The 19329-nt window shown below is 37.1% G+C and overlaps 1 protein-coding gene across 4 annotated transcripts in view; it reads right to left on the bottom strand.

Moving 5' to 3' along the window:
- SCAPER (S-phase cyclin A associated protein in the ER) overlaps positions 1 to 19329 on the bottom strand; it is a 616772-nt gene that overhangs the window by 539178 nt on the left and 58265 nt on the right. For all 4 annotated transcript variants that reach the window (XM_004468178.4, XM_004468179.4, XM_071214311.1 and 1 more), the window contains one exon: positions 16492 to 16609. In XM_004468178.4, the coding sequence (XP_004468235.1) occupies positions 16492 to 16609 (118 nt within the window). The remainder of the gene's footprint in view (positions 1 to 16491; positions 16610 to 19329) is intronic.

Raw genomic sequence — 19329 nt, 5'->3', positions numbered from 1 at the left:
ATGTGGTGAGCCACTGCCTGTGCAAGTGAGTCATGCAGTAAGATGATGACACAACAAAAGAGAGATGAAGGGGAGAGTCAAGATGAAGTGCATCAGAGATCAGGAACTGAGGTGGCACAAGTGACAAGGAACCTCTCTCCACATCAGAGGTCCCCAGGATCAAATCCTGGTGAATCTTAGAGGAGAAATATGAGAAGAGAAGACAAAAAGAGAAATAGATACAGAAGATCATACAGCAAAGGGACACAGCAAAAACAGCAAGGTGGGGGGAGGGGGAGGGGTAGAAAAAATAAATAACTAAAAAAAGACAATAGGTGAGCTCAAAGAAGAATCTGAAAGCATACATAGAAGCAAATCTTACAGGAATGAAAGGCACAATAAATGAAATAAAAAATACACTAGAGGCATATAACAGCATATTTAAGGAAGCAGAAGAAAGGATCAGTGAGTTTGAATATATGGCCTCTGAAAGTGAACACACAAAAGAACAGATAAAGAAAAGAAAAGGCAAAAATTGAACAGGGTCTCAGGGAACTAAATGACTACAAGAGATGGGCAAACATATGTGCCATGGGTATCCCATGTCTTCAAGGAGATGAGAAGGGAAGAGAGGCAGAAGGAGTATTTGAAGAAATAATGGAAGAAAATTGCCAAAAAACACAATGTATTCACATTCAAATAAATTTGAATAGACCCACTCTGTAACACATACTAATGAGAATGTCAAATGCCAAAGATAAAGATAGAATCTTGAGAGCAGCAAGAAAAAAGAGATGAATCAGATACAAGGGATGCCCAATAAGATTACATGCTCATTTCTCATTACAAAACATGGAGGCAAGAAGGCAGTGACATATTATTTAAAATATATCATTTAAAATAATACAAGAGAAAAACTGCCACCCAAGAATCTTATATTTGGCAAGACTGTCTTTCAAAAAAGAGGACTAAATAAATAAAATGAAAAAAAATTACGGTGAGTTTAGACTATTCACAGATAAAGAGAAACTGAGAGTTTGAAACCAAGAGCCTAGCTTTGCAGGAAATAATAAAGGGAGAGCTATAGCTTGACAAAAGAAAAAAGACAAGGGAGAAAGGCTAGAAATGAAGATTATTATCTGTAAAAGAAAGTAAAAGTGTAAAAAGAGTGGTGAAAACAAGATATGACAGATAAATCCAAAGGTCAAAATGGGTGAAATAAGAACTGCCTTTAGAGTAATAACATTGGCTGTTAACAAATTTAACTCCCCAATCAAAACATAGACTGGAAGAATGGATAAGAAAATATAAGCCATCTATATACTGTACACTAGAGAATTATCTCATACCCAAGGATACAAATATACTGAAAGTGAGGGGCTAGAAAAAGATATTTCATGTATGCAGTAACCGAAGGAAAAAAAAAAAAAAAGCTGGAGTAGCTATACTTTTATCATGTGAAACAGACTTTAAAAGCAAAGCTCTTGAGTCAAGGAACGGTATTACATATTAATAAAAGGAGCAATTTACCAGGAAGAAATAACAATAATAAATTTATATGCACCTGAGCAGGAGGCACCAAATCATATGAGGCAACATGGCAAAACTGAAGAAAGAACTAGATGTCTCAACAGTAATAGCTGGAGACTTCAACATACCACTCTCGTCATTGGATAGAACATCTGAACAGATAATCATTTAAAAAACACAGCTTGTATACCATGATAAATGAACTTGACCTACTAGACATTCTTCTCAAGTGCTCATAGATCCTTCTACAGGACAGACCATATTCTGGGTCACAAAGCAGATCTCAAATTTAACAAGATATATTATACAAATTACTTTTTCAAATCATAATGGAATAAAGCTGGAAATCAACAATAGGCAGAGGAAGGGAAAATTCACAAATATATGGCAATTAAACAACACAATCATAAATGGAAAACACAACTATCAAATTTATTTGGAAGGATAAGGGGCCTTGAATAGCCAGAACAACATCAAAAGGAAGAAAAAAGTTGGAGGACTCTCACTTTTGGATGTGAGTCCAAAAAAAGCAAAGCAGGGACTGGAGTTGGCTCAAGCAATTAGGTGCCTCCCTCCTACATGTGGTGCCCCGGGTTTGGTTCCCAAGCACACAATGAACAGACACCAAGTGAAAAACAATGGAGGCATGGGGAGAAATAAATAAAATAAAACTTAAAAAAAAAAAAGACTTGGAGGTAAGTGGTGGATTCTTAAGCCTTAAACTGACAGCAAGCAAAATGAAAGAAAAAAATGGATAAATGGTACCTCCTCAAACTTAAACATTATTTGTGATTCAAAGAACTCTGTAAAGAAGGTGAAAAGGCAGCCCACTCGATGAGAGAAAACTATTTGGAAACCACATGTCTGATAAGAGTTTGATATCCATAGTATATAAAGAGATCATACACCTCAACAATAAAAGGCAAGCAATCCAATTTTAAAATGGGCAAAAGACTTAGACATTTCTGCAAAGAGGAAATACAAATGTCCAAAAAGCACATGAAAAAAATGTTCAATATCTCTAGCTACTACAGAAATGCAAATCAAAACTACAATGAGATATCATCTCACACCTCATAAAATGGCCATTATTGGAAAAACAAAACAAAACAAAAAAACAAGTGCTGGAGATGAGGTGGAAAAACAGGAACACTCTTTCACTTTTGGCAGGAATGTAAAATGGTGCAGCTTCTGTGGAAGACAATTTGGTGGCTCCTCAGGAAGCTAAATACAGAACTGCCATATGATATGGCAATCCCTCTACTAGGAATATATCCTGAAGAACTAAAAACAGTGACACAAACATTTTCACACCAATGTTCACAGCAGTGTTATTCACAATTGCCAAAAGATGGAAGCAAACCAAGTGTCCATCAAGTAATGAATGGATAAACAAAATGTTGGAATATGATGGAATACTATTCAGCTGCAAGAAGAAATGCAATTGTGTCACATATCATAATATGGATGAACCTTGAAGACATTATGCTGAATGAAATAAGCCAGACACAAAAGGACAAATATTGTTTGGTCTCACTAATATGAACTAATTATGAAGAAGAATCACACAGAGTTAAAACCTAGAGTATAGTTCACTAGAAGATAGGATGAGGCAGTGGACTTGGTCCAGTGGTTAGGGCATCCGTCTACCACATGGGGGGTCCGCGGTTCAAACCCCGGGCCTCCTTGACCCATGTGCAGCTGGCCCATGTCCAGTGCTGATGCGTGCAAGGAGTGCCCTGCCATGCAGGGGTGTCCTCCGCGTAGGGGAACCCCACGCACAAGGAGCGTGCCCCGTAAGGAGAGCCGCCCAGCGCAAAAGAAAGTGCAGCCTGCCCAGGAATGGTGCCACATACACAGAGAAATGACACAACAAGATGATGCAACAAAAAGAAACAGATTCCCGTGCCGCTGACAACAGAAGCGGACAAAGACGACGCAGACACAGAGAACAGACAACTGGGGTGGCAGGGGGGAAGGGGAGAGAAATAAATAAATAAATAAATAAATAAATAAATAAATAAATAAATAAATAAAAAGCTAGGATGAGGTTTATGAAGGGGTACTGATGCTTAATTATGCAGACTTTTTAATTAGCTTGACTGTAAAAGTGTGGAAATGGATAGAATTCTTGGTAACTCTACATTATAGTAAATATAATTAACACTGCTGGTTTAAAAGTGGGATTTTGGTTGAAAGGGGTTGTCTAGGAATGTACATGTCAACTGAAAGAAAGCTACAGAATAATCTAGGGAATGAATAACACAGTGAACCCAGAGGTAGATGAGAATTGTGGTTGATAGTACAAATGCAAGAATGTCCTTCTATGAACTAGAACAAATGTACATCACTATTAAAGGTGGTAAGAATACGGAGATGGAAGGGAAAATACAATTAATGTAACTTATGGACTATAACACACAGCAATATTGTAATATTCTTGCATCAATGTCAAGGAAGGTTCAGCATTAATAATAGGGGGTATGGAAAAAATATACCAAATGTACGCTATAGACTATAAGTAATAATAGTTTGAAGATATTCTCTTATAGTATGTAATAAATGTGCCACAACAATGTAATGTGTTGGTGGAGGGGTTTTGTGTGGGAATTCTGCACATTGTGCATGTTGTTTTCTAAGTTCACAACCTCCCCTAATAACATATATCTCATAGAGCAATAAGCAAGGAAAAAAATAATAAAAGGCATCCAAATTGGAAAGGAAGAAATAAAACTTTCACTATTTGCAGATGATATGATCCTATATATAGAAAATCTAGACAAACCCAGAACAAAGCACCTAGAGCTAATAAGTAAATTCAGCAAAGTGGTGCAGTACATGATCAACAAGCAAAAATCAGTAGTATTTCCATACACTTATAGTAAACAATCTGAAGAGGAAATCAAGAAAATATTCCATCTATGATAGCAACTGAAAGAATCAAATATCTAGGAAGAAATTTAACCAAGTAGGTAAAGGACTTATATGCAGAAAACTACAAAACATAGCTAAAAGAAATCAAAGAATACCTAAATAAATGGAGGTCATTACACATCCGTGGATGGAAGACTAAGTGTTGTTAAAATGTCAATTCTCCAACAAGCAATTTACATATTTTACACAATCCCAATCAAAATTCCAATGGCCTTTTTTGCAGAAATGGAAAAGCCAATTATTAAATTTACATGGAAGTGCAGGGGGCTCCAAATAGCCAAAATGATCTTGAAAAAGAAGAATGAAGTTGGAGAACTCACACTTTCCAATTTTAAAACTTACTACAAAACTATAGTAATCAAAACAGCATGGTACTAGCACAATGACAGACATATAGACCAATAGAATCAAATTGAGAGTTCAGAAATAAACAGTCACAGCTTTGACCAAAGGATTTTTGACAAGAATTTGGAGTCCACTCAGTTAATAATAGTCTTTTCAAAAAATGATACTGGGGAAACTAAATAGCCATATGCAAAAGAATGAAGGAGGACCCCTACCTCACACCATATACAAAAGCTAATTCAAAATGGAATAAAGACTTAAATATAAGAATCACGACTCTAAAAATCCTAGAAAAAACATAAGGAAGAATCTTCAGGTCCTTGTGTCAGACAATAGTTTCTTAGACTTTATACTAAAAGTACAAGCAAGCAAAGAAAAAAAAGGACTTCATCAAAATTTAAAACTTTTTGCATCAAAGAACTTAATCATTAAAGTAAAAAAGACAACCTACAGAAGGGGATAAAAGACTTGAAAACTATATATCTGTTAATGGTATAATATCCAGTATACATAAAGAACTTCTATATAACTCATCAACACAAAGACAAATAACACAATTTTTTAAATGGGTAAAAGACCTGGATAGATATTTCTCCAGAGTAGATATACAAATGGCCAAAAAGCACATGAAAAGATGTTCAACATCATTAGCCATTAAGGAAATATAAATCAAAACTATAATATACCATTTCACATATGCCAGAATGGCTACTATTAAAAAATGGAAAATAAGTGTTGAAGAGGAGGTAAAGAAATGGGAATACTCATTCATTGTTGGTGGAAATGTAAAACAGTGTAGATTCTGTGGAAAATATTTCAGTCTTCTTTAGAAAGTTATGTACAGAATTACCATATGACTCAGTGATGCCATTTCTAGGTATATACCCAAAAGAATTTATAGGAAGAACTCCAAAAGGTATTAGCTCACCAATGTTTATAATGTTATTCACAACAGCCACCCAAAAGTCCATCAATAAATGGACAAACAATATGTGGTCTATACATACAATGGAATACTATCCAGTTGTGAAAACAAATGAAGTTCTGATACATGTGACAACATCGAATAACTCTTAAGACAGCATGTTTAATGAAATAAGTCAGACACAAAAGGACAAATATTGCATGCTCTCTCTGATATTAAATAATAAGAATAAGCAAATTCCTAGCATCTGTAACTACAATACGATGGCCTAGTTAGGGGTATGGAACTGGTACCAACTTTCTGTTTAGAGCGTGTTAGTCAGCCAAAGGGGTGCTGATGTAAAATACCAGAAATTGGTTGGTATTTATAAAGGGTATTTATTTGGGGTAGGAGCTTACAGATACCAGGCCATAAAGCATAAGTTACTTCCCTCACCAAAGTCTATTTCCACGTGTTGGAGCAAGATGGCTGCTGACATCTGTGAGGGTTCAGGCTCCCTGGGTTCCTCTGGACTCAGCTCAGCTCTTTTCTCCACAAGGTCAGCTGTAGACTATGAGGCTCTCTAGACTTGCCTCTCTCCACAGGCCAGCTGTAGACTATTATGTGAATGGCTCTGTCTCTCTCCCTGGGGTTTCTGCTGTGTCTAAGCAGCCGTCTCTATTCTGTGTTCTTCTCCTGGCTCAGGTCCTCTCTTCCCGGGGCTTGCTTCTCTTTCCTCTGCATGCCGACTTCCTGGGGCTCCAGCTTAAGACTTCAGCATCAAACCCAATATCAGAAACCCTCAACTCTGTCCTTTGCATGCCTTTAATCTGTGAGTCTCCACCCACCAAGGGGTGGGGACTCAGTGCCCTAATGATGTGGCCCCATCAAAGCCCTAATCATAATTTATCAGGCCCAGATTATAAACATATACCAATATTTATTTTTGGAATTCATAACCATATCAAACTGCTACAGGGGTGATGGAAAAGATTCGGTAATGAAGGGTAATAATGTTAGTACAACAGTATGGATGTAATTAACACCACTGAATTACATATTTGAAGGTTGTTATACAGGGAATTTTAAATATATGTTGGAATAAAAAAAAATTTATTAAACCATAGAACTATACAACAGAAACAGTGAACCCTAATGTAAACTATGGACTATATTTAATAGTGCAATCATAATAATAATCTTTCATCAATTGCAACAAGGTAGCACAGTAATGCAATGTGTTAATGAGGGGAGGGGCTATATGATAAGAAATTTGTATCTTCTGCATGATTTTTCTGTAAACCAATAACTTTTCTAACCAAAATAAAATTATTTTTTAAAAATTTCTAGGGAAACGGACTTTGGCCCAGTGGTTAGGGCGTCCGTCTACCACATGGGAGGTCCGCGGTTCAAGCCCCGGGCCTCCTTGACCCGTGTGGAGCTGGCCCATGCGCAGTGCTGATGCACGCAAGGAGTGCCCTGCCACGCAGGGGTGTCCCCCGGGTAGGGGAGCCCCATGCGCAAGGAGTGGGCCCATAAGGAGAGCCTCCCAGCACGAAGGAGGGAGCAGCCTGCCGAGGAATGGCGCCACCCACACTTCCCGTGCCGCTGACGACAACAGAAGCGGACAAAGAAACAAGACGCAGCAAAAAGACGCAGAGAACAGACAACCGGGGGAGGGGAGGGGAATTAAATAAAAAATAAAAATAAATCTTTAAAAAAAAAAAAATTTTCTAAAAAGGAAGGTAAATGTATTTAGTGTTAAAAAGTCAGTTTTAAAATGATTCTAGTATTTTACACATATTTCACACTAATTATTTGATACCTGGTTTATTTAGCACACATCCCCATCCTCTCAAGGCCACAGAAAAAGGGGGAAAAAAAATAGTAGTTCAGTTTGTTAAGGCTGCCAAGGCAATATATTAGAAATGGGTTGGCTTTTACAAAGGGGATTTATTAGTCTAAGAGCTTACAGTTCTGAGGCAAAAAAAATGTCCAAATCAAGGCATCACATGAAGCCCTCTCCCCCAAGACCAGCTGCTGGCAATCCTGGACTCATGTCACATGGCAGGGGACAATGGCAGCATCTGCCACCCTCTGCCTTCTCCTCGTGACCCCACTGCTTTCAGCTTCTGGCTTTCTCTCTGCTCCTTTGTTTTTATCTCTGGTCCTCTGGTTTTCTCTCCCCTAGGGTCCACTGATTGCTGCTTCTGAGACTTTCTCTCTCAGCTTCTCAGAGGTTTCTCTCTGTGTGTCTCTCCATATTCATTCCATTTACAAAGGACACCAGTAAGAAGGTTAAGACCTACCCTGGGCTATGTCTTACAGCAGTAATCTAACCAAATGGTCCTTAACTGAATCTAATAAAAAGGTCCCACCTACAATAGGTTCAAAACCACAGGAATGGATTAATTTAAGAGCTTTTTTTCACCTGTGGTCCATCCAGCATCAAAAGATCACAGATCTTTTATTATTAGAGAAGTTGTGCATTTATAGGACAATCATGCACAAAATATAGGATTCCCATACACCACCCCACCACCAACACCTTGCATTTGCATGGGACATTTGTTAAAACTGGTGACATTTTTATAATTGTACTATTAAAGTCCATGGTTTAACTTAGGGTTCACTGTATCTGTAGTGCAGTTTTGTGGACTATTTTAAATTTTTTATTCTGTTACTATAAATAAATTAACATTTCCCTTTTTAATATATATTTCAGTGCTGTTAATTGCATTCAGTGTTGTGCTACAATCACCACCATCCATTACCAAAACATTTCTCTCTTTCCAAATAGGAACCCTGTACATTTTAAGCCTTAACTTTCCACTCTCTATAACCCCACCCCATCCCCTAGTAACCTACGTCCTAGATTCTGACTCTGTAAGTTTGTCTAAAGAATAAAAACACAATGGTACTGCAAAACAAAAAAACAATACCAAGAATGCAGGTGGGGATCAGATAGAAAAATCAGAGAAGAAGAAACCAAAATCATTAGATACCACAAGTAAGTTTCTGTCGTTCACTCTGCAGAAACTTAGAAAACAAAAGCACAATGAACAAGTGTTGGCAGGGAGGCTATCATCAGATTAATATTCAGTTTAATACCCACAATTAATTCTTTCATTAACAAAATGTCAAAGCCAAAAAAAGGCTATAAGCATAATGCAAAATCTTAAAACTGAAATATTACATTGCCTGTTCCTCTAAAAAAGACCCTCCCCAAACCACATTCCCTCAAACTACATAAGGAATAAACAAAAACAAATGCTCATAGCTGTTGGAATATCTCCACTCTCTATCCCCATGTGTCTAAATTATACCATGTTAAGGTATATTATAACTTATACCATTGAAACTTGCCTTTTGCATGTTTGCCTAATTTTTTTTCCAATATCTCAAATATTGTGTTCATGGTAAATAGGAAAACTATATGTGGGAATTTCATCTTCTATTATATACCCATTCTATTCTTTTTATTTCATCCAATTTTGGCTCCAAAGATTATTTCTCCATTTTGCCATAATACATTAGAACCACAAGCCACTTATTCTTTGTCACACAACTGAATGTTGAGTTTTCTTTCTTCATTACTAATATTGTTCATTATTTTACTTTTCCCTGCATTAATTAGTATTTCAGCACTATTGTTTTCCTTTTCCCCTTTGCAAATGTACACTATTTTTGGATGTGTAATTGATTAAAGGGTTTCTAGCAACTTAATCTGGAAAACTACTTACTGTTCAAAATAATGTGGCATCATGGAATAGCCATAGGGCTTGGAATTGAGAATTTGTTCTCAACCCTAACTCTTACTTAACACTCTGAGCCCCTATTTTTTCTATTATATCTCCATTCTATTCTTTTTTTAACATCCAATTTTAGCTCCAAAGATTCTTTTCTTCATTTTGCCATGATTTGTTAGAAGCACCAGCCACTTTTTCTATGTGGCACAATTCAGAGTTGACTTTTCTTTCTTCATCACTAATAGTTATTAATATTTATTAATAATTATATTTATTAATATAATGCAAATATTATGCATTATTTACAACATCAGGTATATACTCTATGACACTATTCTTTAAAAAAAAGTGTTATCAGTAAAGAGATGTCTGGAATTCATTAAAAACTTGCATGCAGTAGTGCTGGAATAGTTTGAGCCTGCCTGCTCCCTGCCCAACTACTCTACAGAAGAGTCAGCCTGTAGACATTCCTAGGTCCCATTCCTTCTTACAGGTGAGGCCTCCTCTTTCACTATAGAGAATAATATACCAGCAGTCTTTTTAGAATAATCAACTGAATAACCAGCTTAGAATAAACATCAGAGGAAACAAATAATACAAAGAACAAAAGAAAACTTTCCAAAACTGGACTTCCTAAGAAATATTTGAGTATATATTGTAGCCCTAAAACAAATAGCTATTTAAATTTTAAAAAGCAAAATATTTTCTTATGAGGTAAAATTTTAATAATATAAGATAATCCTTAATAAAATCTAAGAATATTAACATTCTACTTTTTTCAAATCATTATTATAATCAAATTTCTAATTTTCTGTTCTCAAAGCACTGTTACTGTGCAATAAACACAAATGAAGCTTTAAAATTATACTTGCTAATTATTTATGTACTTATATAAACCCTTTCTAATTAAAACAGTGCAGCAGTGGCACATGAATTAGATAAATGACTAGAGAATAGTATACAAATGCATATAGAAATTGAATACAGTAAATGATTGTATTAGTCAGTCAAAGGGGTGGTGATTCAAGGTACCAGAAATCTGTTGGCTTTTATAAAGGGTATTTATCTGGGGTAGAAGCTTACAGTCATAAGGTCCTAAAGAGCCTAACTCAAGCTACCATAAGAGGAACTTTCTGGGGCCATGTGTTGACGAAAGATGGCAGGTGATGTCTGAAAGGGTTGTCTTCCGCCTCCTCCCAAGGCTCGGTGGTACCAGCTTCTTCCAATCTCAGCTGTAGGCTGCCATAGGACTCCTCTCTTCCCAGGGCTCGTTTGTTTCTGGGCTCAGCTGCTCCAGTCTCTTCACAAAGTCAGCTGTAACTATCAGGCTCATCTCTCTGCCTGGGATGCAGGATCTTCTGTGTATCTATTCTGTGTTATCTACTTCCCTTGCCTAACTCTTTGTGAGAGTCCATTAGCCCACCAAGGGAGCAGGGGACTCAACCCTGCATGCCCTAATGACATGGTCGAATCAATTTAATCTTAACATAATATACTCAAAGACATCTCAGCTGAATCTAATACAATCACAAAGAGTATCACACCCAGAAGAACAGGACAGTTTACAAACATAATCAAAGATCTCATTTGGAATTCATAAATAATGTCAAACTGCCACAATGATAAAGATGGTATCCAAATAACTGCAGCAAAGATGGATTTTATAATAAATGATGTTGGACCAACTGGTTAGCCATATGGAAAAAGACAAAATTAGATCCATGTAAGGGTTCTAATGTAAGAAGGATTATATGGAAGAATAAACTACAAAGATCAGTGATCTAAATGAAAAAAATAAAAGAGTAAATTTTTAAATAACTTTTACTCTTTTTTATTTTAAAAGTAAATTTTAATAAAATAAAAACATTAAAATATATTAAAATAAATAATAAAATGTAGAAATAAAATTTTTAAAAAAGAAAAAAACATAGGTGAATTATAGTACAGCTTGAAACATCCTGTTGTGCAAGGATGTTCTCAAGAAATGTTCTCAAGACATGTCAACAGGAAACTGAAGCCAGATTGATGGGGCTCCCACTAGACAAATCTAGAATAATATGAGCATCAAAATAGAGTGAATGACACAGAAAAAGGGAGCTCTGCTATTTTGACCCTGCCATGTGAGGGACAGGATTCCAGGTTTGGCTACAGTTACAGAGAGACAGAGAAGCCCTGAGAGGCTCAAGGAGATGGACCTAGAGAGAGATGCCTGATCACCCACAGCTGAGCTCCAGGAGATGGTGACCCTTGCAGGGATGGGCGGGGCCTTAGCAGTGATGTCTCGCCCATCTTGCCTTGCCACCTGGCAGGATGCCAATATCACCAGTATCTGACTTTTGAGAGAAAGCATCTCTAATGATGCCTTGATTAGGACATTACACAGCCTCAGAAATTTTTCCCCTAATAAACTCCCTTTATAAAAGCCAATCCATTTCTGGTAATTTTGCACTCACAGCCTTGTGGCAAAATAAAATAGTAATTGGTACCAAGAGAATGGGGTACTGCTGCTTACAATTACCAAAAGTGTTGGAACAGTTTTATAAATGAGTAAGGGATAGATCCTGGAGGATCTCTGAGATTCTTGATAGAAAAGGCCTAGATTGCTTTGAAGAGATTGTTGGTAAAAATATGGACCCTAAAGTTACTTCTGAGGAGGACTTAGACAGAAATGATGGCTGGAAGGAAGTGATTATTGCTTTTAAAGTTATAGAGAACTTGGCAAAATTGACTCCTGATATTAGATGGAAGGCAGAATTTGAAGGTGATGAGCTTGGACATTTAGCTGAGGAGATTTCCAAGTTAAATGTGGAAAATGCAGCCTGGCTTCACCTTGCAGCTTATAGCAATATGAAAGAGGAATGAGATAAGTTGAGAAATGAACTCCTGAGCACAAAGAAACCAGAAATCGATGGTTTAGGAAATTCCAAGCTTAAATAGCACCATATGAGGACTTAAATGAACTTAGAAATAAGTACCATGTGAGATCTTAAGCCCCCTCTCAATTTAGAGGTGGAGTGGGCATTGCCACCCAGGATCCTCAGGATGGAGGAATGAAATATGGATTACAGTGGACTTACTGGTATTCTACTATAAAATTATTGTGACTCTAGCAGTAGAAGAAATCATATCATTGATGTGGAGACAGTGGCCACAGGAGTTGCTGAGGTAGGAGAAGGAAGAAGAGGTGTGATGGGGCATTCTTGGGACTTGGAGTTGTCCTGAATGACAATGCAGGGACAGATGCAGGACATTATATATCCTGCCATAATCCACTGAATGGACTGGGAGAGAATATAAACTACAACATATACTATAATCCATGCTGTGTGGCAGTGCTCCAAAATGTATTCATCAAATGCAATGAATGTACCACACTAATGAAGGAAGTTGTTGACGTGGGAGGAGTGGGGCATGTGGGGAATGGGGTATATGGGAACCTCTTATATTTTTTAATGTAACATTTTTTGTGATCTATCTTTAAAAAATTTTACTTTAAAAAAAGTAAAATTTTTAAAAAGAAAAAAAATAAACCAAGTAGCTATTTCATTGTAAGGTAGGACTGAAATTGGAGCTATCCAGGAAGGATTTGTGAGATGTCTTATTGTCTGGTGGCTTGGACCCCTATGAACTACAAAGGATCCAAGGCTAGTTACAAGATACTCTATGAACAAAACCACTGTCAGCCTGGACTAAAAGGCATGGAAAAGGTTGAAATTGAAGGAGAAACCACTCCAAGTGCAAAACTGTGAAAGCTAATTTCTGGGCTTAAGGCATCTTCTCAGGCCAAGAGAAGCACCCAACCCATGTGTGACAGGGAGTGGGCATACTCCAGGACTTGGAAAGGCTAGGCCTTCCACCCCATTGTTCAGGAACTTTGGCCATCCCAGGCTACAGAGAGGGTAGGGCACATTCCCAGAAGATTAGGGAGAGTTAGGTCACCACCTACTGTTCTGAGGGGGTTGGGCCAATGCCCCATAGGTTGGGGAGAGTTAGGTCACCACCCTACTGTCCTGAGGGATTGGGCTAGTATGCCAGAGATTAAGAGGATGTTACCACCACCCCACTGTGCTAAGGGGGTTGAGACTACGCCCCAGAGATTGAGAATATCATGGTCATCACCCCAGTTTTCTGGAAGGGTGAGGTCTAGAGCTTGGCTGGCACCCAGATGGTTGATGAGGGCAGAGCTTAGAAGATGGCTGTTGGCATCCCCATGCAACCCCATGGAAGGGGTGGACCCCCATGAGACCTGTAGCAGTCAGCCAAAGGTATGCTGATGTAAAATACCAAAAACAGGTTGGTTTTATATAGGGTATTTATTTGGGGTAGAAGCTTACAGTCACAAGGCCCTGAAGAGTCCAACTCAAGGTACTACAAGAGGTACTTTCTCACCCAAAGTCTCTTGCCATGTGTTGATGCAAGATGATCAGCAATGTCTGCAAGGATTCAGTCTTCCTCCTCCTCCCAAGGCTGCATGGTCGCAGCTTCTTTCAATCTCAGCCACAGGCTAGGACAAGGCATGTCTCTCTCCTGGGGTTTGTTTTTTCCCAGATTCAGCTGTGCAGCTGGGACAAGTCATGTCTCTCTTCTGGGGTTTGTTTTTTCCCAGACTCAGCTGCTCTGCTCGTTCCACAAGGCCAGACATAAATTGTCAGGCATACAGATCGTCTCTCTTCCTAGGGCCTCTGCCATGTCTAATGGAGACTTCTCTCTTTCCTCACATATCTGCTTCTCTGAGTGCTTACTTTCCGGGTTCCAGGATCAAAACTTCAATTTTCTCCTCTGACATGTCATTTTTTCTGTGAGTCCCCACCCGCCAAGTGGGTAGGGACTTAACATCCTACTGACGTGGCTCAATCAAAGCCTTAATCATAACTTAATCAAGTAAAGTGAAACTTCTAAATCCAAAACAATCTAATATGCAAACAGGCCAGTTTACAAACATAATCCAATATCTATTTTTGGAATTTATACATAACACCAAACTGCTACAAGGCCCTGAGAAGAAACCATCACTCTCAGACTCTGAAATCTAATGAGTATGCCCTGCAGTTTTTCGGGACTGTTTGGGACCTGTGATGCTTGTTTTCCTTCCAATTTCTCCCTATGGCAATGCAAACGTTTATCCTGTGACTGTCTTTCCTTTGTATACTGGAAGAAGATAATTTATTTTATAAGTTTCACAATTCTAAAGCAAAAGGAGAATTTTGCCCCAAGACAGCCTGCAAGGCCTATAACTGACTTTGATGTGATTTTGTACTTAGCATTGTCACTGAAATGAGTTCAGGCTTTTAGAAATATTGTGATGTAATGAATGTATTTTGCATATGCAAAGAACATGTATTTTGGGGTCCAGAGGATGGAATGTCCTGGTTTGTCTTTTGTGGACCCCAAAAAATTATGTTCTTAAGTTAGCCCATCCTGTGCCTGTAAACGCAGTGTAGATGGGGTCTTTTGATTAGATTCACTTAAGGGACCTTTGATTAGATCACTTTCAATTAGATCGCTTTAGGGCTTATGATTGGACTGCATCAGTGAGGCATACTCAGGTTGGGTCCCTGCCCTTTTGCTGGGTCTTTTATAAACTGAGAACACCCAGAGAGAAAAAGAGACACAGAGAAAGGGAGCTCTGCCATTTTGACCCTGCCATGTGAGAAAGCACACTCCAGGTTCTCCTAAAAGCTGCAGAAAGACAGAGAAGTCCTGAGAAGCTCAGGGATACAAGGCCCAGAGAGGGGTGCCTGATGGTACACAGCTGAGCTCAGGGAGACAGTGAACCTGGAGAGGAAGGCAGGACTTGACAGAGATCAGCTACCATTTTGCCTTGTCACATGGCAAGTTGACAGGACCATCAATAGTTGACTAAGGGGAGAAAGGATCTCTAATGATGACTTGATTTGGACATTTCACAGCCTCGGAACTGAAAGATTTTCCTCTAATAAATTCCCTTTAAAAAAGCCAAAATAAACAAACAACTAGAGCAATGGAGTATATTACCCACTAAAATAAAATAAGAAGCCATGAGCCTATATAAAAGTTTTAAAAATACTTATATACAAAAATGCATAGAAGAGAAGGAAAGGCTCTTCTTTACAATGGAATGCCAAATGTAGATGAAATAATGAAATTAAAAAATCACTATTTTACAACTACCAGAGTAATAACTTATTCTGCCAAGAATTATAAATGGAAGCTAATATTGGATGGACCATTACAAGAGAAACATGATCTTTACAGTCTCAACTATCTTCCCACAAATTATTCATTCATTTCAAAGAAAAAAATAGCTATTTTACAGTGGAGAAACATGACAGACATTACCTTAACCAAGTGATTAAAATTTACATCATTACTAATGAGACAAACTGACATCATGTGCCTCCCAAGATGCACTGAGAGGGACACATCACTTCTATAGATTCCTGCCAAAAATGCAAACCTTAATCTAATCAAGAACAAAGATCAGACAAACACAATATCAGGGATAGTCTAGAAGTCCTCATAGATTTTCCAAGTGGCAACTCCTTTGGCATACTCCAACCTCCTGTTTTCTGTATCCCTACCCAAACTTCTAGATCCCCAAAAGCAGCGGCCTCACACTGCCCCTAGCCATCAAATGGAGGAGACTGAAAAAATAAGACTTTTTTCTAGTTCAAATCATGGGAACTAATGGATTATAATTATCTTTTATTTTCTAAATTACAGTAAATTATACCTAACCATAGTAAGAAAAGTTAATTTTTAAAAATCTATTTTTCAATTCAGAAGAATTTAACAAAAACAAAAAAACAAAAAAATCTCCTTTAATTAAAAAAAAAATCTGATGGTCATAAAAACATAAACCCAATTTCATTCCTATGTGAAACAGCAAAACAAAAATAACAGTTATGAAACTATTTGTGTATTTGATTAAAAGAAGAAAGCAATAAAGAAATTATGTTATGTAATATATACTCATCTGTGTAAACAGTTTTCCCAGTCTATCTACTGTTTAAAACTAAATATATCCTTGTAATTTACATTAAAAATAAAGCTAAATGTTTCAATACATACCATCATCATCTTTGCTTTCCAGTGGAACACTCCAAGCTATTAGGTTTCTGGCTGTACGACCCTCCTCAGCAACTATTCTCCTTACTTTGTCATGACTATTGGAGCGCTGGAATGAAGCCTATGTACAGAAAAGAGAATATTTCTTAGATTATCTTACTTCAAAATATAGAACATATTTGACAGGCAAATTCACTATTTCTCACATTGTCTCAGAACGGAAACAATGAAAACTAATTTTGCATTGGGAAGGGGGTTAAACAGAGGAGTAAATCACAATTATTATTTTAACTCCAAACAGGCTGAGTTCTACAACCTTAAAAATAAACAAATTATTTCAAGAATAAATACAATCTAAGATTTTAAAAAGTATATAAGGAGCACAAACACCACGCTATACCCATTTAAGAATCACCCCTTACATATCAAAAGGTCAAAGTGCCAAAGAGACCATTTTTAAAAACAGGCTACATAATTTCCCTTGCAAGCTTCCTGCAGCAGAAAAAGTCTTAAAGAATCTTTTTTTTCCCTAGAGACAGTGCTAACGTAACTTTCCATTCAGTTATTAGCTGCATAAATCTTTACATTGTCTCTGTGGCAACTACACAACTCTGTACTTGTAGCATGAAAGCAGTCACAAGTGATATGTAAATAAGGGGGGGGTGACTGTGTTCCAATAAAACTTTACTTACAAAAACAATTTGCAGGCTGAATTTGGCTCACAGGCTATAATTTACCAAACTCAGGTTTAGAATGCCAACAGCCAGGCTCAAGGAGGAAAAAAGGTCTTAAGCTGAGCGTTAAAGGGCAAAATTTGCTAATCAAAAGAGTGAGGAGATTGCCAATAGTTACAACCAAATGTGAGAAGTAAATAAATGAATAATTCATTTACTCAGCAAATATTTACTGAATATTAATAAAAGGAATGAAACTGTAAGCAAGATGAATTCCTTCCTCTTATAGAGTTCAAAATCCAGTAGAGGAAATAAACCAAATAATAATAATAATAATGAAGTAATATAAATTTAACGTAGTAATCATAAAGAAAAAGCAGATAAAAGCAAGATAAGGAAATAAAAGTGAATAGAGAAAATCTCTCTGGGGAAGCAACAGCCTAACAAAAAACTTGGATTATGCGTGGAAGGAAGCCATGCAAAGATCCGGGGAAAGAACATTCCCAGGTGAGGAACTGGAACCTCTACCCTGATAGACGTGGTGTGTCCAAGGGACAGTATGAAGGACATTACCACTGGGGTAGCGAGAGGAAGAGGCATATCCAGGGGTCAGAGCATGTAGTACCTAGGAGACCACAATAAGGACTTTAGGTTTTATTCTGCTATGGGAAGTCAGTGGAAAGTTTGGAGCAGGACAGTGGCATTCTCCTGCTTCAAATTTAAAAAAAATAAATCACTCTGGCTACTTGGCAGAGACTATACTGTACAAAAGTGCAAGCAGGAAGACCAGTTATTTCAGTAATAAAATAGTCCAGACAAGAGATGATAGTAGCTTGGATAGTAGTGGTAGTAAGGGGGAGGTAAGAAGCCAATTAGGAGATAGTTAGAGAGATATTACTTTTAATTTTGAAACAAATTAAGAGTTACAAATTAGTACAAAGAATACCCAAAACAGACTTACACACTTTTTATAAATATTTGAGATAAATTACAGTCATGATACCCCTAAATACTTTAAGGTGTATTTCTTATATCCAAGGATAGTCACTTATACAACTATATTACAACTACAAAAATTAGGAAATTATCACTGATATAGGACTATTTAAATCACAGCATTTATTTAAATTTCACCATCTACCCAACTAACATCTTTAAAAGTATAAGATAAAATTGACAAAAGATATCAGCCCAAGATTTCCAGAAGCTCTACAAACCCCAAGCAGGATAAATACAAAGAAAACAACACTTAAATAATCATAGAAAAAACCAACACAAGGAGAAAATCTTAAGAGCAGACAAAGAGGGGGGAAAAAATCACCTAAAAAGAAATGAGAATAAGATCAACAGCTTTGCATTGTTCAAGAAGTAAAAAAAAAAGTATTATTTTATAATGAACTCTAATAAATCAATAACCTAATATTATCTATTCAGTGGAATAGTAGGGTCAAAAGCCTGACTGAAATGGGTTCAACAAAGAATGATAAGTGAGGAAGTAGATATAATTTTCTTTTAAATTTTGCCATAAAGACAGAGAAAGGAGAAGGTGAAAATGAACCAGAAGGAATTTAAGGGTGATAATATATCATGTCCTTACGCTAGGGGAATGATCCAGTAGAAGGAGAAATTTCATTATGTAAGAAAAAGAAGAGTCCTATAGAATACCCATAAAAGCAAAATCCATCTGTGAAAGGAACTGAATTTCAGTACACAAATGATGAATGAACCAACCAACTAGCCCAAACTATTAATATTAGGAAAAGAAAGACTACTCTCTTCCACTATAATACTATGTACTGAGAGGCTAAATTAAATTTTCTTTTCCAGAACTCCACTTTTTTACATCTTTAACATAAACAACCTGTACTCACAGTCCTGCATTCCTCTGACCTTACTGTGGATATCCATCCATATGGCATCTAATTACCTGATTTATTAAGCTTTTCTTTCCCTCTAACTCATTAGTCTCTGACCACCATCCAAGGTCTATTTTATGACCTACAGATTTGCAAAATTCTATAATCACCGATATTTATTCCCACACTCTCCAATCAATATCACACCATGAAACCCCCTCCTTTAAGCTTAAACACTTAGAACTGATTATAGGTCATTTCCATCTAAAGTATGTCGGCGTATACAAGCTAGGTTGCCTAAGCATTGCTTT

Source organism: Dasypus novemcinctus, chromosome 3, assembly GCF_030445035.2.
Source record: "Dasypus novemcinctus isolate mDasNov1 chromosome 3, mDasNov1.1.hap2, whole genome shotgun sequence".
NCBI classification, from domain to species: domain Eukaryota; kingdom Metazoa; phylum Chordata; class Mammalia; order Cingulata; family Dasypodidae; genus Dasypus; species Dasypus novemcinctus.
This window is presented reverse-complemented; position numbering and strand designations above follow the sequence as displayed.